Raw genomic sequence first — 25099 nt, forward strand, 5'->3', positions numbered from 1 at the left:
TGGGAAAAGAATTTGAAAAATAATTGCTGTTGTTTAGTTGTTGTGTCCAATTCTTTTGTGACCGGGTGGATTGTGGCCTTCGAGTCTCCTTTGACCATGGGATTTTCCAGGCAAAAATACTGGAATGGGTTGCCATTTCCTTCTCCAGGTAATCTTCCCAACTCAGGGATCGAACTGGGATCTCTTGCATTGGCAGGCGCGTTCTTTTACCCCTGAGCCACCAGGGAAGCCCCCCTCCCAAAATATATACGTGTATATGTATGAGCCACTTTGCTGCACACCTGAAAGAAACTAGGACAACATTGTTAATCAAAAGTGCTCCAATATAAAACCAAAATTAAAAAGAAAAAAAAGTCAGACTACTGGTCTTCTTAGGAAGGAGGCAGGGAGTGTATTTGTGAAGCGCCCGACACTTTTCTATTTTTGCTCTACATGATGACATGTCTGTTCAATGATTATTATACTTACCTTTCTAGTTCAGAATATAATTGTGTTACATTTCCTAACAAAAGGGTTAGCTAAAAAGTAAGCAAATAGAAAAAAGAAATACATTCATGAGACGAGTGCCAGCATCTTTGAAAAGTGAGTTTGTGGCTTTTCTCTCGGGTGGGGAAGCTGGTGCGAGATGCAAAGAACAATATACAGAATCCAAGGTGGCAAAGCGCAGGCTCAGCGCTAACGCATAACCGCACCAGGACCCCACCCCGATTCGCAGCTAGCCGCTTGCCAGTCTGAGTCGCAAGCTGGTTAAGACTAAGCGGCGCCGCAGAGGCCTCTGGGAGGGGGCGGTCCTTGGGCAGGGGCTGGGCATTGTGGGCGTGGTCTCCGGGCGGCTTTCCTGAGAAGCCGTCCTTTCAAGAAAGAGGACCTGACTAGTACTTGAGCCTAAAGGAAAAGAGTCCGGGAGCGGTTGCGAAGCTCGAGAGGAGCAGGTGAAGTCCTGGGTTCGGAGGCGTATCCAAGGTTAGGAGGGTTAGAAGAAGGCCGGCGAATGCGGGTGGCGGGCTGAGGGGCTGCGTTTTGGAACCCTGGGATCTGTATCCGCGGTTACGACGTCCCCCTGTCGCTTTCTCCGGGTGGGAACGGCTCCGGAGTAGCGGTTTATCTCGTCTGTTCCTGTGGGTTGAGGACCTTCTCACCCTGGAAGACCCTGCTGTCGGCTGGGACCCCTTCCCGAAGCCGGCGGTCCCCTTCTCGCCGCTCCTCTAGCACCTTGTAGGGAGTGCTCAGTAAACTTTTGGGCATGCTTGAGACTCCCGGGGAGACAGTGGTTTGGGGATGGTGGGAAGGTCCCCGCTGAAAGCAGAAGTTTCTGGGACCCGCAAGTCCGGGCTTGTACCGACCATGTCAGAATATTGGTGGTAAAGCCAGTGGCAGTTCCGGAGGCATCAGGAATCCGTCAGGGAGGAAAAGCCTCTGAATCTGAGATCTCTTTCTGAGCTTCTGAGCCCAGATTGGGGCTGGAAGAGGAAATTGACCTTGGAGTTGCAGGGAGATCTTCGCTATTGTTGACACTTTTACTTGCTGGAAGCAGGGATTGGATCGAGTGTCTGCATCCAGGGTGTGGGCAAAACGAAGAAGTTACGGAGAATTTGCCTGTAAAGAGAGGCAAGCATTACCTAGGATCTGGGTGGGCAACAGTCTGTGCAGTGAGAATCAGAGAGGAGGAAACACCACAGTGTGAGAAACTGGTCGGGTGAGAAAAGACCAAAAGTTGCTCTTTTACCACAGCAAGTCTGGCGGTTGCTAATCTGAATTCTCCAATTTCAGACCTGGTCTTTCAGAGTTCCTTTCTCTTCCCCAGACTTGTCAGTTCAGCATTCTGCCTTTCCCTGTGAGGAGGAAGATCAGCCAAGTCCCAGGTGAGTAGAAGTTTTTTCTCTCCTAAAATTTATTTTAATTCGACAGAGGGAATAGATACACTACCTCATGTCTTCCTAGTGTGTCATCACACTATCATATGGGCATCTGAGTACTGTCGTAAAGTGTTAGTCACTCAATTATATCCAACTCTGTGACCCCATGGACTGTAGCCCACCAGGCTCTTCTGTCCTTGGAATTCTCCAGGCAAGAATACTGGAGTGGGTAGCCATTCCCTTCTCCAAGAAATCTTCCCAACCCAGGGATCGAACCCAGGTCTCCTGCATTGCAGGTAGATTCTTTACTGGCTAAAGCACCAGAGAAGCTGGTGTTGGAAGAAGTACTCTAATTTTAAAGATGTGTCAGTAGCCTCAGTAAAATGAAAAACTTGCCCAAGAGCACTCGGAAGGGACGTAGCCTACTACTAAATACTATTGACCTAGTCAGATTCAGAATCCAGAGCTATAGGACCTCCAGACTCTTGACACTATGCTGGTGTTTCCCAAACATCTTATTCACTTACCACCTATTTATGCCATACCTGTGTACTACCTGTATTATTGTTATTCTCATATTTTTAATTTTTAACTTTTATTTTAAAAAACAAACTTGCACTGAGAAACACTGCATATGAAATTATGCATTTGATAGATGCTTTAAAGGCTTTATATTTATTCTAAGATGTATCTGCGGAGAAGACAATGGCACCCCACTCCAGTACTCTTGCCTGGAAAATCCCATGGACGGAGGAGCCTGGTAGGCTGCAGTCCATGGGGTCGATAGAGTCGGACACGACTAAGTGACTTCACTTTCACTTTTCACTTTCATGCATTGGAGAAGGAAATGGCAACCCACTCCAGGGTTCTTGCCTGGAGAATCCCAGGGACGGGGGAGCCTGGTGGGCTGCCGTCTATGGGGTCGCACAGAGTTGGACACGACTGAAGTGACTTAGTAGTAGTAGTAGTAAGATGTATCTGAAGGTGTTGATCTATGTACCATGTAAAATCGTCTCCTGTCAAAAAGATGCAGACTGCAATTTGGGATACCGTGCACTGTCATGCCTTTTAACTTTTGTTTTTTGATGAAGGGTAAAGATTCTCTCCCACTTTCAGGGACTTAACTGTCCAAATAACATTACTCATTTTGAAACTATCATTATCTAAGACCCACTTATAGTTCAAGACACTTGTGCAAATGTGCTCCTGTGTTTTATTACTGTTGAAGTATCCTATAAAGCAATCACTTAATAGGATATACCCAGAAGTCTGAGCATTGTATTGCCTTTGTTTATTGCAAATAACTTTTCTTCCAGTTATCTGTGTCTTCTTTCTTTGGGGGAATTTAGACTATTTAATGGAGAAGGCAATGGCACCTCACTCCAGTACTCTTGCCTGGAAAAGCCCATGGACGGAGGAGCCTGGTAGGCTGCAGACCATGGGATTGTGAAGAGTCGGACACGACTGAGCGACTTCACTTTCACTTTTCACTTTCATGCATTGGAGAAGGAAATGGCAACCCACTCCAGTGTTCTTGCCTGGAGAATCCCAGGAACGGGGGAGCCTGGTGGGCCACAGTCTATGGGGTCGCACAGAGTTGGACACGACTGAAGCGACTTAGCAGCAGTAGCAGCAGCAGACTATTTAAAAGTTAGTTAAGTACAATGACAACTAATATTTGTACCATTTTCAAGGTACCAATTGTTAAACTTTTACCATGGGAGTTGGTGAATGCATCTCTTTTATTGTTCATTAGAGTAGCAAGGAGGAAATTTGGCTTATAACCTCAATCGGCTTAAATTCTATGTCAAGTTATTTTCCTGGGCACCCAAAGTCAAATACTAGTGGACTGATCATACTTTTTTTTTTCCTATGAAGGGTTTGTTTTGCCGGAAGTCTTATTTTCGTTTCAGGTTCGAAGGGTTTACTCACAAAAGAAATAACTCGTTATACACAATTTCAGGTTTTTTTAATAGAAAATTATTTGACTTAATTTCAATATACTATCATTAAAGAAAAGAAATAGAAACAATACAGAAAAGTAACAGCACATACATCACCAAATTAGGCTGGTCAATATCCAAATTTAAACAGTGCTGGGAAGTTCCTCGATAATAGCAAGCTGAAGTCCCAATTAGGAAAAGGTCCCAGGCAGTGCCTCCACTCCACCCGTGAGACTTCACATTGCAGTTTCAGGGGTTCCCGCATATTTGTGTGCAAAAATGCAGCTCTGGTTTTACTTTAATTTTTTTTACAATGCTGTTTGTTTTACCTTGTGAGTCATAGGATTTCATTATACCCTGAGCTGTTGGCCAGACCTCCAGGGGCTCAAGAATTCTAAGACCTACTCCCTTTCTTATCTAAAGTGCTGCCTGACTTACTATGCTTGTGGGCAGGCACTGAATCTGGGCAGTGTCCATGCAGGTCAGAAGCCAGGTCAGGGGCCTGCCCTCCTGCTCCTGAAGCCTGAACAAGACTTTCTCCATTTTAATTTCCCTGTCAGCCTCAGGGTTGTTTAGATTGAAAGAGCATGTTGTTGTTCAGTCTCTCAGTTGTGTCAGACTCTTGTGACCCCATGGACTGGCAGCACGCCAGGCTTCCCTGTCCATCTCCAACTCCCAAAGCTTGCTCAAACTCATGTCCATCAAGTCAGTGATGCCATCCAACCATCTCATCCTCTGTTGTCTCCTTCTACTCCTGTCTTCAATCTTTCCTATAGTCAGGGTCTTTTCCAATGAGTCAGTTCTTCACATCAGGTGGCCAAAATTTTGGAGTTTCAGCTTCAGCCTCAGTCCTTCCAATTAATATTCAGGACTGATTTCCTTTAGGATTGACTGCTTTGATCTCCTTGTAGTCCAAGGGACTTTCAAGAGTTTTCTCCAACACCACAGTTCAAAAGCATCAATTCTTCGGCGCTCAGCTTTATTTGTGGTCCAACTCTCATATCCATACATGACTACTGGAAAAACCGTAGCTTTGACTATATGGACCTTTGTAGGCAAAGTAACGTCTCTGCTTCTTAATATGCCATCTAGGTTGGTCATCGGAGAAGGCAATGGCAAGCCACTCCAGTACTCTTGCCTGGAAAATCCCATGGATGGAGGAGCCTGATGGGCTGCAGTCCATGGGGTCGCTATGAGTCGGACGCGACTGAGGAACTTCACTTTCACTTTTCACTTTCACACAATGGAGAAGGCAATGGCAACCCACTCCAGTGTTCTTGCCTGGAGAATCCCAGGGACAGCAGAGCCTGGTGGGCTGCTGTCTATGGGGTCCCACAGAGTCAGACACAACTGAAGCGACTTAGCAGCAGTAGCAGCAGGTTGGTTATAGCTTTTCTTCTAAGGAGCGAGTGTCTTTTAATTACATGGCTGCAGTCACCATCTGTAGTGACTTTGGAGCCCTAAAAAATAAAATCTGTCAGTGTTTCCAGTTTCCCCATCTATTTGCCATGAAATGATGGGACTGGATTCCATAATCTTAATTTTTTTAATGTTAAGTTTTAAGCCACCTTTTTCACTCTCTTCTTTCACTTTCATCAAGAGGCTCTTTAGTTCCTCTTCACTTTCTGCCACTATGATGGTATCATCTGCATATCTGAGGTTGTTGATATTTCCTGTCAATCTTGATTCCAGCTTGTGCTTCATCCAACCCAGCATTTCGCATAATGTACTCTGCTTATAGGTTAAATCAGCAGAGTGGCAATATACAGCCTTGACATACTCCTTTCCCAATTTGGAGCCAGTCTCTTGTTCCATGTCCAGTTCTAACTGTTGCTTCTTGACCTGCATACAGATTTCTCAGGAGGCAGGTAAGGTGGTCTGGTATTCTCATCTCTTGAAGAATTTTCCACAGTTTGTTGTGATCCACACAGTCAAAGGCTTTGGCATAGTCAATGAAGCAGAAGTGGATGTTTTTTTTCTGGAACTCTCTTGCTTTTTTGATGATCCAGCAGATGTTGGCAATTTGATCTCTGGTTCCGCTGACTTTTCTAAATCCAGCTTGAACATCTGGAAGTTATCAGTTCATGTACTATTGAAGCTTAGCTTAGAGAATTTTGAGCATTACTTTGCTAGCGTGTGAGATGAGTGCATTTGTACAGTAGTTTGAACATTCTTTAGCATTGCCTTTCTTTGGGATTGGAATGAAAACTGACCTTTTCCAGTCCTGTGGCTACTGCTGAGTTTTCCAAATTTGTTGGCATATTGAGTGCAGCACTTTCAGAGCATCATCTTTTAGGATTTGAAATAGCTCAACTGGAATTCCATCACCTCCACTAGCTTTGTTCGTAGTGATGCTTCCTAAGGCCACTTGACTTTGCATTCCAGGATGTCTGACTCTAGGTGAGTAATCACACCATCGTGGTCATCTGGGTCATGAAGATCTTTTTTGTACAGTTCTTCTGTGTATTCTTGCCATCTCTTCTTAATATCTTTTGCTTCTGTTTAGGTCCATACCATTTCTGTCCTTTATTGTGCCCATCTTTGCATGAAATGTTCCCTTGGTATTTCTGATTTTCTTGAGAGCTCTCTAGTCTTTCCCATTCTATTGTTTTCCTCTATTTCTTTGCATTGATCACTGAGAAAGGCTTTCTTATCTCACCTCGCTATTCTTTGGAACTCTGCATTCAAATGGGTATATTTTTCCTTTTCTCCTTTGCCTTTTGCTTCTCTTCTTCTCTCAGCTATTTGTAAGGCCTCCTCAGACAACCATTTTGCCTTTTTGCATTTCTTTTTCTTGGTGATGGTCTTGATCACTGCCTTGTGTACAATGTCACAAACCTCCATCAATAGTTCTTTAGGCACTCTATCTATCAGATCTAATCCCTTGAATCTATTTGTCACTTCCGCTTATTATCATAAGGAGTTTGATTTAGGTCATACCTAAATAGTCTAGTGGTTTTCCCTACTTTGTTCAATTTAAGTCTGAATTTGGCAATAAGGAGTTCATGATCTGAGCCACAGTCAGCTCCCAGTCTTGTTTTTATTGACTTTATAGAGCTTCTCCATCTTCAGCTGTAAAGAATGTAATCAATCTGATTTCGGTATTAACCATCTGGTGATATCCATGTGTAGAGTCTTCTCTTGTGTTGTTGAAGAGGGTTTTTGGTATGACCAGTGCATTCTCTTGGTAAAACTCTTTTAGCCTTTGCCCTGCTTCATTTTTTACTCCAAGGCCAAACTTGCCTGTTACTCCAGGTATCTCTTGACTTCCTACTTTTGCATTCCAGTCCCCTATGATAAAAAGGACATCTTTTTTTGTTTTAGTTCTAGATGGTCTTATAGGTCTTCATAGAAACCATTCAACTTCAGTTTCTTTGGCATTAGTGGTTGGAGCATAGACTTGGATTACCGTGATATTGAATGGTTTGCCTTGGAAATGAACACAGATCATTCTGCCATTTTTGAGATTGCACCCAAGTACTGCATTTCGGACTCTTCTGTTGACTATGAAGGCTACTCCATATCTTCTAAGGGATTCTTGTCCACAGTAGTAGATATAATGGTCATCTGAATTAAATTTGCCCATTCCAGTCCATTTTAGTTTACTGATTCCTAAAATGTTGATGTTCACTCTTGCCATCTCCTGTTTGACCACTTCCAATTTACCTTGATTCATGGACCTGACATTCCAGGTTCCTATAAAATATTGTTCTTTACAGCATCAGACTTTACTTCTATCACCAGTCACATCCACAGCTGGGTGTTGTTTTTGCTTTGGCTCTGTCTCTTCATTCTTTCTGGAGTTATTTCTCCACTGATCTCCAGTAGCATATTGGGCATCTACCAACCTGGGGAGTTCATCTTTCAGAGTCATATTTTTGTGCCTTTTCATACTGTCCATGGGATTCTCAAGGCGAGAATACTGACCTGGTTTGCCTTCCCTTCTCCAGTGGATCATGTTTTGTCAGAACTCTCTGTGACCAGTCCATCTTGGGTGACCCTACACAGCATGGCTCATAGTTTCTGCAACCTTTATAGCGACTTTTTCGGCTACCAACTGGAAAATGGACTTGATCAGCTAAAATAAATCTTTGACATTGTAACATGGACAATTGTCCTTGCGAATTGCATAATTCTCTCTCCAGTTTTGACTTCTCTTCAGCCAGTTTTAATTTGGCTTCATGTACCTTACAATAGGCAGAGAGGTAGATCCAGCCTGTCTGACCCAGGGTAGTACATTCTTATCCTTTCTCAATTGGCATGAGCTGCAAACATTCAATAAATTCTAAAGTTTTGGCATGCTTATTTTGGGGTCTCAGTTCTCACGCAATCCGGTGGATACGCCCCATTCAGTAGCTAATGAGCAATAAGGCAAATCTTCCCATCCAGGAATTAAAAACTTCATTAATCTTAATCTCTTGTGGCATTTTGCTTCATGAATCCTGCTTGCAGTGCCAGTTTATATTTTGCTTTAAGTTTTACTTTCATTTCAGGTTTGAAGGATTCATTAACAAAAGAAACCACGTGTTACTCACAATTCAATTTTTTATAGGAGATTATCTGACTTAATTTCAATATACAGCCATTAAAAGAAAAGAAACAAACAAACAAAAAAAAGAAACAATAGAGAAAAGTAACAGGACATACATCACCAAGTTGGGCTGGCCAACATCCAGATATAAACAGCACTGCAAAGTCCCTCCTTATATAGCAGCCTGGAGTCCCAGGTGGGAGAAGGTCCCAGGTAGGGCGTCCACTCCACAGGTGAGACTTCAAACTGCAGTTTTGGGAGGTCCCACTTAAAAATCCAGGCCACAAACAGATATATTATCAGTTTTCAAGAACGAATGCAGTTCTGGTTTTACTTTACTCTTTTCACAATACTGTTTATCTTGAGTCACAGAATTTCATTATACCCTGAGCAGTTGGCCAGACCTCCAGGGGCTCAAGAATTCCAAAACCCACTCCCTTTCTTATCTAAAGTGCTGCCTGACTTACTATGCTTGTGGGCAGGCCTGGAATCTGGACAATGTCAAGATGTTTTTAGGGCACTTGGGGAAATTTGAATATGGACTAGAGTATTAGGGAATTATTTTATTAGGTGTGATAATATTGTAGTTAATGTAAAAGTCTTCTTTGGAAATGTATGCTGAAGCATTTATATTTGAAGTATTATGCTGCCTGTAATTTATATTAAAATAGTTAAACTGAAAACAAAAAGCACCTGAAAGAAGCAAATACAGCAACATATCAACAGTTGCTAACTAGATTGTGTTCATTGTTCTATTCTTTCTATCTCCTGCGTTTGAGAAATTGCTTGTTGTAAAGAGAGGGAGTACTTGTCCTGTAGTAAAGTAGTGAGATATTAAATGTGAAGCACTTGGTTCAGTGTCTAGCACATTTGGCTGTGCAGTGCAGCATGTGGGATCTTAGTTCTCCAACTAGGAACCGAACCTGTGCCCCCTGCAGTAGAAGCATGGAGCCCAATCCACTGGACCGCTAGGGAATTCCCAATATCCACTATTATTTGTAGCAAAATCCAGTAATATTTGTTGGCTTCCCAGGTGGTGCTAGTGGTAAAGAATCCACCTGCTAATGCAGGAGATATAACAAACTGGTTTCAGTTCCTGGGTCAGGGAGATCCCCTGGTGGAGAGCTTGGCAACCCACTCCAGTATTCTTGCCTGGAGGATCCTATGGACAGAGGAGCCTGGTGGGCTACAGTCCATAGGGTCGAAAAAAGTCGGACATGACTGAAGTGATTTAGCAAGCATGCTCATACAGTAATATTTTAAGAGTGTTCACTGACAGATGTTTTCCATCATAAGCTAATTTCTTGTGGGGAGAGAAAATAAAACTTAGCAAGAAACATCAATTTCTATAATGTTAGGAGGAATTTATAAAGGCAGTAAAGGTAAAGTATTAATATATCTCAAATAGAAAAAACAACTGATTTCTGCATATTGCTGTGAATATCCTCTACTACTGTATGCTGTTACTTTGTATATGGGTAGGTCTATTTGCATTTATCTGTAGTTAGTTTTTAAATTTTGCCACACCGTGTTCCTGAAACAGTCATTGTAGAGCTGATTTTCCTCATGGAACACTTTGGTATTGAGATTTGTTTTCCTAGCTAAGGACTTTGTATTTAGAGGAATTGTAGAAGCAGTCCATGATAAACTGGCAGACATTGTACAACATTTACAGTGTTCTGTATTTACTTAAAATAATGAAATAATATCCCAAGGCAGTAAAGAGTTATATATATATATATATATATATATATATATATTTTTTTTTTTTTTTTTTTTTAATTTATATTTGGCTGTGCTGGTTCTTTTTGTTGTGCAGGCTTTTCTCTAGTTGCAGCCGGCAGGGGCCACCCTCTAGTCACGGTGCATGGACTTCCCTTTGCAGTGACTTCTCTTGCTGTGGAACATGGGCCCTAGGGTACGCAGGCTTCAGTAGTTACAGCTCCTGGGCTCTAGAGTACAGGCTCAATAGTTGTGACACATAGGCTTAGTTGCTCCTGAGGATGTGGGATCTTCCTGGACCAGGGATCAAACCCATGTCTCCTGCATTGGCAGGCAGATTCTTTACTACTGAGCCACCAGGGAAGCCCCAGGAGAGCTTTGAAGGAAAAAGGACAAACCTTAAATCTCCTTTTAAATGGAGAAATTGAGGATGAGGAAAGTGATTTGCTTAAAGTCACATAATATGTTAGTGCCAGATTTAGGAATAAAACTATTTTGCACTTAAAAAATATTTGCCAAGTATTCACATATGGATGATACAGTGAGCCTTATTGTAAACTGCATGTGTGCTACAACTCTATAGCATTATTAATTGTTCATAAATTAATAAGCATCTTTAAAGACTATATATAAATAATTAGTTGTGAATCTTTTTCTCATTGGAATTCAAAAGTGCTTTTGAGAAATTTTCCATTTGGATAATGCATTTCTTTAATATGATGTGTACAGCCTTTGCCCAATCCAGAGCTGTGCCATGGCAGAGACTGAGGAAGAGGAGACGGTGTCAGAAGAGGCTTCTGGATTCTCAGACTTGAGTGACTCAGAACTTTTGGACCTGGAGGATACACAAGAGTCAAGTGCTTCAGCTAGCAAGCCTGGTCCTTCTTATGAATTACCTGGGAAGGATGACAAGCTCATAAGGTCACCAAAATGGAAAAGAAGATTGGATGTCTCATCACCTATGGAGCGATTTCATCTGAAATATTTGTATGTCACTGACCTGTCTACTCAGAACTGGTGTGAACAGCAAATGGTATATGGAAAGGAGTTTTCTGGTTTCTTGACACCTGAGAAATCAGCGATTTTGGATACTGGTGCCAGCATCCATCTAGCTAGAGAACTAGAAGTTCATGATCTTGTGAGTATCCCCATCACCAGTAAAGAAGATGCTTGGGCAGTTAAGTTTCTGAACATATTATCAATGATTCCTACCCTGCAGTCAGAAGGGCGCATCAGAGAGTTTCCAGTGTTTGCAGAAGTGGAGGGTGTGCTTCTTGTTGGTGTGATTGATGAACTGCACTATACAGCCAGCGGGGAACTGGAACTGACTGAACTCAAGACCCGTGGGAACCCTGTGCTCCCTTCAGATGCTCAGAAAAAAAAAGACTATTTTCAAGTCAGCCTGTACAAATATATCTTTGATGCCATGGTACAGGGGAAAGTGACTGCTGCTAGCTTAATCCACCACACAAAACTGGATCCAGAAAAGCCACTGGGACCTTCAGTGCTGAGGCATGCCCAGCAGGGAGGCTACTCTGTGAAGTCCTTGGGTGACCTCATAGAACTGGTCTTCTTGTCTCTAACACTGTCTGACCTCCCACTTATTGATAGCCTGAAAATTGAGTATGTCCACCAAGGGACTGCCACTGTGCTAGGTACAGAGATGGTGGCCTTTGCAGAGAAGGAGGTGAGAAGCAAAGTACAGCATTATATGACCTACTGGATGGGCCACCGAGAGCCTCAAGGGGTTGATGTGGAGGAGGCCTGGAAATGCCGGATGTGCAACTATGCAGATATCTGTGAGTGGAAGAAGAGCGGTGGGTTGATCAGTGCCACGCTAGAGCCACAAGTCAAAAAGGCCAAATGAACAGAAGATGTGCCTTCAAGAACTTGGATGTTTCCTGCATCTAATGTACTCAGCAGAGTTAAAGAGGACCAGTCTCTTCAACCAAGCTTGAATTTCTTGGACAGTGTTCTTATTTTGGTTCTTTTCATATTTCCTCAGCCTCTAACCTCACAAATCCAAGACCCTGGCTCATGGCTGAGTGGGAGAGATCTGGGATTATACTATCCCTAGAATTTTGCCACAGGTTGCCAAAAAGACAAATGCTTATCATGGCTGGAGCACAATCATTGTTTTCTTAAGATTCTTCCATTTAAGTCTCTTCCCTATGTTTTTCTCAATCAAGATTTCTACAAGGTGCTGTAGCATGTGCCAGAATTTCCTTTTTAAGACTGAATAATATTCTACTGTGTCAATAGCTTTTAAAAGTAAATGAGAGCAAAGTAGTATTCCAGAGGAGGAGCTGACATGGTAAAAGCTAACATGGTGCAGAATGATTTATCTCAGATGGATCTGAAACTGGAAATATTACAGTGGTGTCACAGTCCACCAGGTTGTCAGATCCTCACATGTGGAAGCAAAAAATGCAGATGGTTCTGTTGACTTGGGAACAAGGGGAGGGTCTAAGTCCTGGAGGTATGGATGAAGTGAAAAATGAGGTGTATTGAATTCCAGGTCAGTATCCAGGAATACTGATTAAGCCTCATAAGCAGAATCTGTGAATGTGGACCACGAATAAGCTAAGAATTGTTATCCCAGCCTCAGTAGCTCTAATTCCACTGAACTTCACTTCTGCTGTTCTTTAATAATGTCTCCAATAAACACAACATTCATTGAATATCTTTATTGGGAGTATCTTTTTCCAGTCTGTGGCTTGCCTTTTTATTCTGTCATGGTGTCTTTTGATGAACAAAATATTGCTGAAGACCAGTTGGAATGTTTCATTAGTGCTTTTGGTATCTCACTTAAGATATACAATATTTTTCAACTTCAACACACCTTGTTTCTTTTACTTATCAATGTACTTTAGAGTTGTTTCATATTAGTATTTATAGTTCACCTCCTTCCTTTTAGTTGCTGCAAAGGGTTCCATTGTAAAGATATACTGTTTATCTAACTAGACCTCTATTTATATATACTTAAGCTATTTCCTATCTTTTCCTACTACAAACACTATAATAATGTATAAAGTAGAAAGTAAATATTGGTCTTACATGCATACCTGTTAATTCTGAATCTCAAAACAACCATCAATAGGAAGTTGGATAAGGTTCTTCAAGGTACTTTGTGGATGTGTCAAAAATCATATATTTAAATATATTTAAATCATACATTTAAATATAAATCAAATACATGTGTTGGGTGTATGTGATTAGACATAAAAAATCTTCTGTAGATGCTTGTTTTTTCAGGTGAACATAGAGTATTTATCAAAATAGACTATTTCTAGGCCATAAAACAAATCTGAATAAATTTATGTGGATGAAAGTCATACAAAGTATGCTATCTGATCACAATGGAATTAAGTTAGAGTTTGATGACAGATATCTGAACAATCAAAAATTATGTGCAAACTAAATTACACACTAAAGTACCCTCAGTTCAGTTCAGTCGCTCAGTTGTGTCTGACTCTTTGCGACCCCATGAATCGCAGCATGCCAGGCCTCCTGTCCATTACCAACTCCTGGAGTTCACTCAGACTCATGTCCATCGAGTCAGTGATGCCATCCAGCCATCTCATCCTCTGTCGTCCCCTTCTCCTCCTGCCCTCAATCCCTCCCAGCATCAGAGTTTTTTCCAATGAGTCAACTCTTCGCACGAGGTGGCCAAAGTACTGGAGTTTCAGCTTTAGCATCATTCCTTCCAAAGAAATCCCAGGGCTGATCTCCTTCAGAATGGACTGGTTGGATCTCCTTGCAGTCCAAGGGACTCTCAAGAGTCTTCTCCAACACCACAGTTCAAAAGCATCAATTCTTCGGCGATCAGCTTTCTTCACAGTCCAACTCTCACATCCATACATGACCACAGGAAAAACCATAGCCTTGACTAGACGAACCTTTGTTGGCAAAGTAACGTCTCTGCTTTTGAATATGCTATCTAGGTTGGTCATAACTTTTCTTCCAAGGAGTAAGCATCTTTTAATTTCATGGCTGCAGTGACCATCTGCAGTGATTTTGGAGCCCCAAAAAATAAAGTGTGACACTGTTTCCACTGTTTCCCCGTCTATTTCCCATGAAGTGATGGGACCAGATGCCATGATCTTCATTTTCTAAGATATCACAAAAAGAGAAATTACTTATATTTACTTGAAAATATACAAATATGTGTGGGAGGCAGTATATTTCAGGGAAATTGATAACACTAAATGCCTAATTGGATACCTAATTGATATGTGAACCGTGAACTTCCTGATGTTCAAGCTGGTTTTAGAAAAGGCAGAGGAACCAGAGATCAAACTGCCAACATCTGCTGGATCATGGAAAAAGCAAGAGAGTTCCAGAAAAACATCTATTTCTGCTTTATTGACTATGCCAAAGCCTTTGACTGTGTGGATCACAGTAAACTGTGGAAAATTCTGAAAGAGATGGGAATACCAGACCACCTGATCTGCCTCTTGAGAAATTTGTATGCAGGTCAGGAAGCAACAGTTAGAACTGGACATGGAACAACAGACTGGTTCCAAATAGGAAAAGGAATACGTCAAGGCTGTGTATTGTCACCCTGTTTATTTAGCCTATATGCAGAGTACATCATGAGAAACGCTGGACTGGAAGAAGCACAAGCTGGAATCAAGATTGCTGGGAGAAATATCAATAACCTCAGATATGCAGATGACACTACCCTTATGGCAGAAAGCAAAGAACTGAAGAAGAGCCTCTTGATGAAAGTGAAAGAGGAGAGTGAAAAAGCTGGCTTAGAACTCAACATGGCAGAAAACTAAGATCATGGCATCCAGTCCCATCACTTCATGGCAAATAGATGGGGAAACAATGGAAACACTGACAGACTTTATTTTCTTGGGCTCCAAAATCACTGCAGATGGTGACTGCAGCCATGAAATTAAAAGACGCTTGCTCCTTGGAAGAAATGTTATGACCAACCTAGAGAGCATATTAAAAAGCAGAGACATTACTTTGCCTACAAAGGTCCGTATAGTCAAAGCTATGATTTTTCCAGTAACATATGGATGTGAGAGTTGGATTATAAAGAAAAAGCTGAGCACTGAAGAGTTGATGCTTTTGAACTGTGGTGTTGGAGAAGACTCTTGAGAGTCCCTTGGACTGCAAGGAAATCAAAGCAGTCAATCCTAAAGGAAATCAGTCCTGAATATTCATTGGAAGGACTGAGGCTAAAGCTGAAGCTCCAATACTTTGGCCACCTGATGTGAAGAACTGACTCATTGAAAAAGACCCTGATGCTAGGCAAGCTCTGGGAGTTGGTGATGGACAGGGAAGCCTGGCATGCTGCAGTCCATGGGGTCACAAAGAGTCTGACACGACTGAGGGACTGAACTGAACTTCCTTTTTTAGGTCGTTGCTGTCCTAAACAAATGGTTCTTTGTACTCTGCTTGCAAGTTTTCTGTGAGTTTGAGTGTTTCCAAATTAAAAGTTAGGCCAAAAAAAAAAAAAAAAAAAGACAGTGCTCTTTAACTGCAGGGGGCATGGGTTTGATCCTTGGTCACAGAACTACCAAAGCTGCAGGACACAGTCAAAACCTTAAAAAAAAGAAAGAAAGCTAGGAAATGGCACAATTGCTTGTGAGCTAAAGTCAAGAAATGATTTTTTAAAAATAAGATATAAAAATATGTGTTTATGACATTGAAAACGCCAGTAAAGTCAAGAGCTTACTAGCATCAAGTGAGATCTTAATGGTGAGCATCAAGTGAGATCTTAATGGTGCTGTGTAATAGTACTTCATTTTCTGAATCCATTCACTTCCCCACATTCCTAAATAACTAACATTAGAATCTCAGATGCCACTGATTATAAGATACATCATTATTTTACATATTACTAGGAAAGAAAAAGTCTACCAATTAAACTATGGCATGTCATCATTTGTGAGACAGCAATTTCACATATGTTGAAATATGAAAAAAATATTAGAATCAGTCTAATGCAGAATTTCTTATCTTTTCTTTCCTCATATCTCAAATACCTTCTCCCTAACTTCACTCTGAGCTTTCAATTTCACTTATAAAATACAAACACTCAGGGAGGATATCCTTATTCTCCCCCCACCAAATCTGTACCTATTGATTCTGCTTCTCCGGTTATTACAATGAATAAATTGCCCAGGCTCTTGCTTAGAACTGATCCTCCCAATTGTGTGCTGGATTCTATCCCTTCTTTCCTTAAGGACTTTGCTCTCGCAACTGTCCTGTCTCTCCTGTATTGTTGATTTTCCCCTCTCCATTGTATCATTTTAAATAGGGTACAAACACTGTAATTTCTTCCATCTTAAAAAAAATTTCTGAACCCCAAATCCATCTGCAATGGACAGTTTTACTTTCCTATTCATCTTTAAAAAATTGAAGGAGTATGTCTATAAGTACTTGCCTTCTCCCATTGTTTCATCCCACTCCTAATTCTTGTCAGACTTCATCAAACTTCCATCAGTACACCAAAAGCGCAAGTTTCAGCCATCCCCGAATTGCTCGATCCAATGGTCAATTATTACTTCTCATCCTACCTAACCTATCAGCAGCAGTTAATGCAATGGATCACTCCCTCCTCCTTGAAACGTTCTCTTCCCTTGATTTTGCAGATCCAAACCTTCCTCCTTTTCCATCTGCCTCGGGATTATTCTGTCTCAGTCTTCTTTGTTGGGTCCTCTTCATGTTTCTGACCTAAGCTACTGTTTTACTAGAAAAGACTGAACTGAGTAAAGGCAAATTATTCTCTTAGCAAACTGCTGACTTAGATTTTCCAGTATTTAAAAATTCTGAGGTCTATAGCTTTTAAACAAAAATGGTATCTACATCTCCCTTTTATAAGTGAGCGTGTCTCTTCAAGCAGCCCCAGAAATACCAGATCTGGAGTCTCCCTCTAAGGAGGCAGAACCGACGCATTCCAGAAATAAGCTCCATAGGCTTTATGGGAAATGTAGTATTGGATGAATAGCCTGCACCCCGCGGGAGCCTGGGAACTCTGGGCGAAGAGTTATTTCCGGACACGCGCAGTGGGGTGGTAGCCGGTATTCTGTAATTTTTGAACCAGTACTGCATGAAGTGAAAGTTGGGGTATCTCCCGGATCTGGGAGATCTCCGTAACCTGATCTCCAGCTTAGAGCCGGAGCTGGGAGTGTGGCGGTGCAAAGCTGGCAAGTATGACTCTACAGAACTTGGGGGACACAAGGAAAGGGCAGGAAGAAAGGGACCGCTTTATTGGCTTACCCAACGAAAATAAAACGTGAAAACCCTCACATGCGGTGACTTCCAGTTTGGGTGTGTGGGTCCTGTCCGATTCTGGAGTAGTTCAGAGAAAGCAAGGGAAGGGTCCAACTGCCACTCCGTGGGTTCCTAGATCCCAGTTGCGGCTTGAGCAAGTTCAGTTTGCATTCCTGCTCTTGTGCTTTAAACTGCACCTTTCCTGATGACAAAAGCACCTTTGGCCCTACTAAAGCCTACAAAAGGAAATAGTAAACCATTTTCAGGGATCTAGGAAGAAAACATTTTTAGAGAAGCTTCGGTGCATGCTTTAGGGTATTTTCATGTGAAATGAAAATACCTCCTGCCATATTAATAAACAAGAAATGTCACAGCTATCAGTGATACGTGGCTTCCAAATGTGAATGAGGGCTGCTAAAACTGCGATCCAGCAGAAGCTGCTGCCCGCCCCCCGCCCCACGGTGATTGCTTTGGAGCTGGGAGAATGCCAGAAGTAAGGTGAACAAGGAAACAGGATTAGCCCCAGATAGCTGAGGTGAATATGAAAGGAATGAATTCAGTGAGCCCAGAGGCTTGCATCTTCCCATACAAAGAATGCTAAATTCCTTAACTTGATACTGATATTTGAGGTTCAGCCTGCCTGCTTCCTTTGTTGCAAACTTGTGTATAGCCTGACTTCCTCTCCTGCCTCCTTGGAGCAGTTTTCCCAGAGTTACTGAGATGCGGTCTCCCAGGCTAACATTCCCACCAAATAAAATAATTCTCTACTTTCAGATTGTGACTATATTTTTTTAGTCAACATTCACAACAATCATCTGAAGTAAGTATTATCTCTATTTTGTATATGAGTTAACTGAAGCAGAAAGGTGAGTTTAACTTGCCTGGACTCAGGCAGTTTAGTATAGATGATCTGAGAGTTAAACTCCAGATGAATTTCCTTCAAATTTCATTCTTTTTGCGAGTTGAAAAGAACCTGCAAAACAAATCATTGGATTTATTTTTCTTTCGAAATATTTTTATATATGCTAAGTAAATTTTGGTTTGTCATTAAAAAAAAAAAAAAACAACTCATGGTATGTGTATGGCTGAGTCACTTTGCTGTTCACCAGAAACTCCCACAATATTATTAATCGGCTATACCCCAATACAAATAAAGTTTTTTTAAAAAAAGAACCCTTGGTGAATCTGCAGATTTTCCAGTGATGATTGTAAATAAAGCTGAGAGTGCCTCTTGCACATTTTAGCCTTTCTAGGGCTCGAGCAGTTCTGGTTGGAATTTCAAAAAGCCCAGGTTGGGCCTGTAGGAGATGGTGAGATTGAGAGAGATTGAGATTTAGAGTCTCAGTTTAAGACTTCAGTTTAAAAAAAAAAATCCCTCCCCCACTTTCCCTGCATCCAGCCTCTTCATAAAACCTAATTTGAGATCTCTTACCCAATCCACCTACAGAACAGAGGCCAGAGAATCACAGGAAGGAATGACTTCCAAAGATAACTGAGCTTGAGAGATGAGGCTTTTAGTTATCACTTTAACTCATTCATTATTATCTACTTAGAATGAATTTCTGGGAGGAAAAAACCTGTCACTGGTTAAGGTTAATGATTTGCTATTAGGTCAGTAGGATAGAAATGTACAGCCTACTAATATAAGATCATTGCTTATAAAATGTGGACATTTCTGACTTGCTGGAAACATCATTCTCTCACAGGGTGGCCTTTGCTCAGACTGCACTGTATGTGCTTCTGTTCCCGTAGAGCAGGGTTCTCCATTGCAGTCCTGGTATTTCATGTCTTTATTCTCTTCCCCATTTCTACTTTCATAGATCTCTGTGCAGAGAGGCAGAAATGATCAACTTCAAGGTAAGGCGTCCACTTATTGTTATTAAAATCTGTCTCTTTTTTTTGATGGGTAAGAAGTGGATTTATTTAGAGAGATGCACAGTCCATAGACAGAGTGCGCACCATCTCAGAAAGCAGGAGGTCCAAATCTCTTTTTTAAAAATCCATATAAAAAGATTATATATAGTTAGGGAGAATGTAGACTGAATAGATCAGGTCCAATAGGAAATTCAGAAAATTGATAAATTGATATCCAGGTTATAAGGTTTTTCAGCATTTAGGTAGAGCCTCATATCGGAGAAGGCAGTGGCACCCCACTCCAGTACTCGTGCCTGGAAAATCCCATGGACGGAGGAGCCTGGCAAGCTGCAGTTCATGGGGTCGCTAAGAGTCGGACACGACTGAGCAGCTTCACTTTCATTTTCACTTCCCTGCATTGGAGAAGGAAATGGCAACCCACTCCAGTGTTCTTGCCTGGAGAATCCCAGGGATGGGGGAGCCTGGTGGGCTGCCGTCTATGGGGTCACACAGAGTCGGACCCGACAGAAGTGACTTAGCAGCAGCAGCAGCAGAGCCTCATATGTGTACCCACTCTTTCTGGTGATCATAGAAAATGGGTAGCCAACCACAGTATTGGCTTTGTCCAGGAGCATAAAGCCGAACAATTCCCCTGATAAGTAAAATCTTTCCTAGCACAGTTGTCCAAAGAAAATATTACAATTCCGAAGAAAATATTACAATAATGTTTCAAAGAGGTTATGTTAGCAACAGTATTGCCAGTAACAATTCTGTGATAAATATAACATCCGATTTCCAATGACCTTAAGAGTGTTCCCTAGAATAAGCAGGGAACATAGTGCCAAGAACTCCGTTTGCAAGTCCATGTGTGCTGTGCTGTGCTGTGCTTAGTCGCTCATTTGTGTCTGATTCTTTGCGACCCCATGGACTGTAGCCTGCCAGTCTGTGGGGGTTCTCCGGGCAAGAATACTGGAGTGAGTTGCCATGCCCTCCTCCAGGGGATCTTCTCGACCCAGGGGATAGATTAGGTAGCATTATTGTGATTGCATTATACTTTTAGATAAATTTGGAGAGAATTCATAACTTTTCAATAATGAGTTCTTCATTTTATTTGCATTTTTATTTTGGTCCTTCATTATAGTTGTATAGGTTTTTATGTATGTAAATTCTTATGCATTTCTTATCATGTTTATTCTTACACATGGTTTAAGTTGCTATTGAGAATGGGATGAATATTTTTTTCATAATATTTTCTAACTGGCTATTCTGGTGCATAGGAAAGTATAGATTTGTCTGTTTGACTTTATTCAACTTACAGAACTCTTACTAAGTCTAAGAGTTTTTTAGTTTAGTCTTAGATTTTCTAGATAGACCATCATATACTCTTCAAATGGAGTTTTGTCCCTTATTTGCTTATCTCCATTGGTTTTTTTTTTGTCTTATTGCAATGGACAGGATTTCTAGTACTATAATTTTGAATGTAATTGCTAGCCAGAATCTTTTCTGGTCCAGTTTTAATGGGAATTCTTCCAGTGTCTTATATTCCGGTAGATAGTTGTTCTTTGGTTTTTTATTTTTAATCAAGTTAAGGATTCTTAGCTTACTAAGATTGTTTTCATAAATTGGGAACTTTTCCCCTCATATCCTCTTTTTATACTTGTCAATAATATATTTCATGGTTTTAACATAACAGTTTAAAGAATTTATAATACTCTTCCCATTAAAGGGACAAACAATAAATATTTTAGGCTTTAAGGCTATATGGCTTCCCTGACAACTGCTCAACTCTGCCCTTGTAGTTGAAGTAAAACAAATAGGCATAACTGTTTTCCAGTTACATTTCATTTACAAAATTATATTTCTTCTAAATAAAAATATTTCTGTGGCATTAAAAAAAAGCTTGTAGGTTTTAGTTTGCTTCCTTATATGGTCTTAACTATCTCTTTGTGATAGAAATGTTGCTATGTGCCTTTTTAATTTCAGTTTAAATTAAAAATGATTTTGATTCATGGTTAAGAGGATATATTTTATCATATAAAAATCTGTGTTTTTCTATTTTATTATGCTTATGTAAGTCTAGCCTGTTAACTTTATAGCCTATTTAACATCTAATTACCTTTATACATTTATTTTGTAGTGTTTAATAGGCTGTAAGATTACTGAGGGCAGTAATAATTTTTTTCTTTTTTGTATCACTAGTACTAAGAAAAAAAGTACTGTACTCGGAGAAGGCAATGGCACCCCACTCCAGTACTCTTGCCTGGAGAATCCCATGGACGGAGGAGCCTGGTAGGCTGCAGTCCATGGGGTTGCACAGAGTCGGACATGACTGAGCGACTTCACTTTCACTTTTCAATTCCATGCACTGGAGAAGGAAATGGCAACCCACTCCAGTGTTCTTGCCTAGAGAATCCCAGGGACGGGGGAGCCTGGTGGGCTGCCGTCTATGGGGTCACACAGAGTCGGACACGACTGAAGCGACTTAGCAGCAGCAGCAGCGGTACTATACTTGGTATGTCCTCATTAAATATTATGTGAGTGAATGAGTGAAGAACATATAAGCAGTATTTTAAAATAATTTTATTAAGACTTAATTCACTTATTATAAGTTGACCACCTTAAAATTAGTGTGTTAGCACAATTCTGAAACTGTCATCACTAATCTCAGAACATTTTCATATCCTCAAAAGAAACCCGATACCCATTAACAGCTACTCCCCATTCCTTCCTTCCCCCAGCCCTGAATTACTTTATGTTTTTATGGATTTGCCTATTCTGAAAATTTCATACAAATTGAACTGTACAATATGTGATCTCTTGTGACTGGCTTCTTTCACCTACCACAATATTTTCAGGGATCATCTATGTCATAGAGTCCCTTTTAGTACTGAATAATATTGGATCATATGGATATACCTCATTTTGTTTATTCATTTATTACTTGCTCAATACCCATATTGTTACCACTTTTGCCTGCTATGAATAATTCTGCCATGGACATGTGTGTATGATTTTTGTGTGGACATATGTTCCCTCGGAGAAGGCAATGGCACCCCACTCCAGTACTCATGCCTGGAAAATCCCATGGACGGAGGAGCCTGGTAGGCTGCAGTCCATGGGGCCGCTAAGAGTCTGACACGACTGAGTGACTTGACTTTCACTTTTCACTTTCATGCATTGGAGGAGGAAATGGCAACCCACTCCAGTGTTCTTGCCTGGAGAATCCCGGGGACGGGGGAGCCTGGTGGGCTGCTGTCTATGGGGTCGCACAGAGTCAGACACGACTGAAGCAACTTAGCAGCATGTTCCCAACTCTTTTGGGTATATACCTAGGAAAAATTGCTGGGTATATGGTAACTCTAATGTTTTGAAAAACTCCTAAATTGTTTTCCATAGTTGCTGCACCATTTTACAATTCCATCAGCAGTGTATGAGAGTTCTAGTTTCTCCCTACCCTTGTGAAAAACTTGTCATTGTCTGCCTTTGATTTTAGCCATCCTGCTGGATGTAAAGTGATATCTCATTGTGATTTTGATTTGTACATCTTTTCATGTGCTTTTGGATCGTATCTGTCTTTTGAAAAATGTCTGTTCACATCCTTTGCCCATTTTTAAATTGAGTTTTCTTTTTATTGTTGTAAGAATTCTTTTTCTTTTAGAGACAATTCTCTTTTCAGATATATGATTTACAAATATTTCCTGCTATTTTGTGAGTTGTCTTTTTCACATTCTTCATGGTGTCCTTTGAAGCACAAAAATGCTTAATTTTGATGAATTCCAAGTTATCTATTTTTCTTTTATCACACTTTTTCTGTCATGTCTAAGAAACCGTTACCAAATCCTATGTCATAAATATATACTCCCTGTTTTCATGTAAGAATTATATACAGTTGACCTTTGAATAACACAGCTTTGAACTGTGTGGATCCACTTAGGTGCAGGTTTTTTCCAGTAAATACATACTGTAGTACTACATGACCCGTGGTTCATTGAATTCATGGTTGTGGAACCACAGATATAGAGGTGTCTGTAAACTTATGTGGATTTTTGACTGTGGGGAGGGTTGGCACCCTAACCCCCAAGTTGTTCAAGAGTTACCTGTAGTTTAACTCTTACATTGGGTCTCTGATCCATTTTTAGTTTATTTTTATTATGATGACTTCTCTGGTGGCTCAGAGGGTAAAAGCTTCTGCCTACAATGCAGGAGACCCGGGTTCGATCCCTGGGTCGAGAAGATCCCCTGGAGAAGGAAATGGCAACCCACTCCAGTACTCTTGCCTGAAAAATCCCTTGGATGGAGAAGCCTGGTGTAGGCTATAATCCATGGGGTCACAAAGAGTTGGACACAACTGAGCGACTTCACTTTCTTTTATTATGATATGAGGTGTGTGGGTTGGAGGGAGTCCAACTTCATTCTTCTGCATGTGGATATCCAACTGTCCCAACACCATTCATTTAAAAGACTATTCTTAGGAGGGTTCAGGATGGGGAACACATGTATATCTGTGGTGGATTCATTTTGATATTTGGCAAAACTAATACAATTATGTAAAGTTTAAAAATAAAATTAAAAAAAAATAAAAGACTATTCTTTCTGCTATTGAATTGTTCTGATACTATTTGAATATTTTTAATATAATTTTTGTTTCTATCACAAAGTATATTTCTGAATCAGGTGTATAGTAGTTTTCCTACATAACTTTGAAAACTCATCAACGAACATGATATGATCCTAAGAGGCTGCCATGACTCTTACAAGTCCGAAAATGATGCACACTTTAGTTTGAAGATCCATGTACTATTACAGGGATCAGTGACACTCCAGGATGTGGCTGTGGAATTCACCCCAGAGGAGTGGCAGCTGCTTGACTGTGATCAGAGAACCCTGTATTGGGATGTGATGTTGGAGAACTTTAGAAACCTCATCTCAGTGGGTAAGGACAGTGGGTGGTAACTTTTTAGTTGAAACTCAGAATGTTTTAACAGTACCCTTCCTTTAAGACCTGTGAAAGCTCTGAACATTCTGAAGCATTAGCAAGTTTGGCCTTGAACTTCATTAGTCAAAGATTCTTAATCTCCTTTGGGGATCAGGTACTGTGTTTATGCTTCTGCCTCTAAGTGAAGAAGGGTCTTTTCTGTTCTGAAGCCTGTTTGTCAGCCTTCACAGGCCCTAAGACACCAGGAGACAAACCCGAATTATGAGGTAGTTGTTCCTAGCACTTTGTCCCCAGTTCTGTGTTGTTTCCCAGGAACAGGGTGTCCAGTTACTGAAACAACAGTGATATTCAAGGTGGAGCAAGGACAAGGACCTTGGATGGTGGAGGGAGAGAACTCACGTTGGAGCTCTCCAGGTGAGTCAGAGAAACCCAGGAAGATGGGAGTCTTTGAAATTGGGGTCCCAGTTGGTGAGTGAGGGACTGGCACCTTTGAAACACTTTTTAGGAAGCACATACCTTTGGAAGTGACTGGGTGCATTTGACATGCATCTGACATCGTCAGATCCCCAAATGACACCCTCAGTTCCCCTCTCCCACGTGGCTGCTCTTTCTCTTCCTCAGCTCTTGTGTAGGAGGATGTCCTGCCACTCCACTTTGACTCCTCACACTGCCCATTGCATCGAAGTGCTTGCTTGGTTCTCTCAATTCCTAGAATCCTCATTGTTCTTTCCTTCTCAACACAATGGCAGATCTTTCCATACATCTAGTTCTAATAATGTAGTCAGCTTATGTGGATTTGCAGTCTTACTCCACCAACCTCTTTTGGATAAGGTTAGAAGACTGGAGAGGGAGAAGGAAATGGCAACCCACTCCAATATTCTTGCCTGGATAATCCCAGAGATGGAGGAGCCTGGTGGGCTGCCGTCTATGGGGTCGCATAAGTCGGACACGACTGAAGCAACTTAGCAGCAGCAGCAGAGGACTGGAGATACAAAAATGTTCCTGAAGGGAACTGATATTGTGC

The 25099-nt window shown here is 41.2% G+C and overlaps 2 protein-coding genes across 9 annotated transcripts in view; both read left to right on the forward strand.

Moving 5' to 3' along the window:
* The first annotated feature begins 812 nt into the window (after positions 1-812).
* Positions 813-12743, forward strand: EXO5 (exonuclease 5). 3 transcript variants are annotated; one of them, XM_070368220.1, is made up of 3 exons: positions 813-932; positions 1771-1862; positions 10782-12743. In XM_070368220.1, exon 3 carries the CDS (start codon positions 10807-10809, stop codon positions 11917-11919), a length of 1113 nt encoding a protein of 370 aa, XP_070224321.1. In that variant the 5' UTR covers positions 813-932; positions 1771-1862; positions 10782-10806; the 3' UTR covers positions 11920-12743. The 3 variants fall into 3 exon arrangements, with proteins under 3 accessions (XP_070224321.1, XP_070224320.1, XP_070224319.1); XM_070368219.1 differs by having other exon boundaries at positions 824-963; XM_070368218.1 differs by having other exon boundaries at positions 889-963; positions 1805-1862.
* Positions 888-25099, forward strand: part of ZNF684 (zinc finger protein 684) — a 33415-nt gene continuing 9203 nt past the window's right edge. Inside the window, exons 1-5 of one of the 6 annotated variants that reach the window (XM_070368211.1) lie at positions 888-963; positions 1805-1862; positions 19106-19142; positions 23946-24072; positions 24388-24489. In XM_070368211.1, the coding sequence (XP_070224312.1) occupies positions 19128-19142; positions 23946-24072; positions 24388-24489 (244 nt within the window). In that variant the 5' untranslated portion in view covers positions 888-963; positions 1805-1862; positions 19106-19127. Of the gene's footprint in view, positions 964-1158; positions 1216-1770; positions 1863-17018; positions 17223-19105; positions 19143-23945; positions 24073-24387; positions 24490-25099 lie in introns of those variants that run through there. The other 5 variants (XM_070368214.1, XM_070368212.1, XM_070368217.1 and 2 more) reach the window with 5 other exon arrangements.

Source organism: Bos mutus, chromosome 3 (genome assembly GCF_027580195.1).
Source record: "Bos mutus isolate GX-2022 chromosome 3, NWIPB_WYAK_1.1, whole genome shotgun sequence".
Classification (NCBI taxonomy): Eukaryota; Metazoa; Chordata; class Mammalia; order Artiodactyla; family Bovidae; genus Bos; species Bos mutus.

Excerpts from the sequence above, each read along its gene's own strand:
- EXO5 (XM_070368220.1), top strand. The coding sequence starts at position 10,807 with ATGGCAGAGACTGAGGAAGAGGAGACGGTGTCAGAAGAGGCTTCTGGA.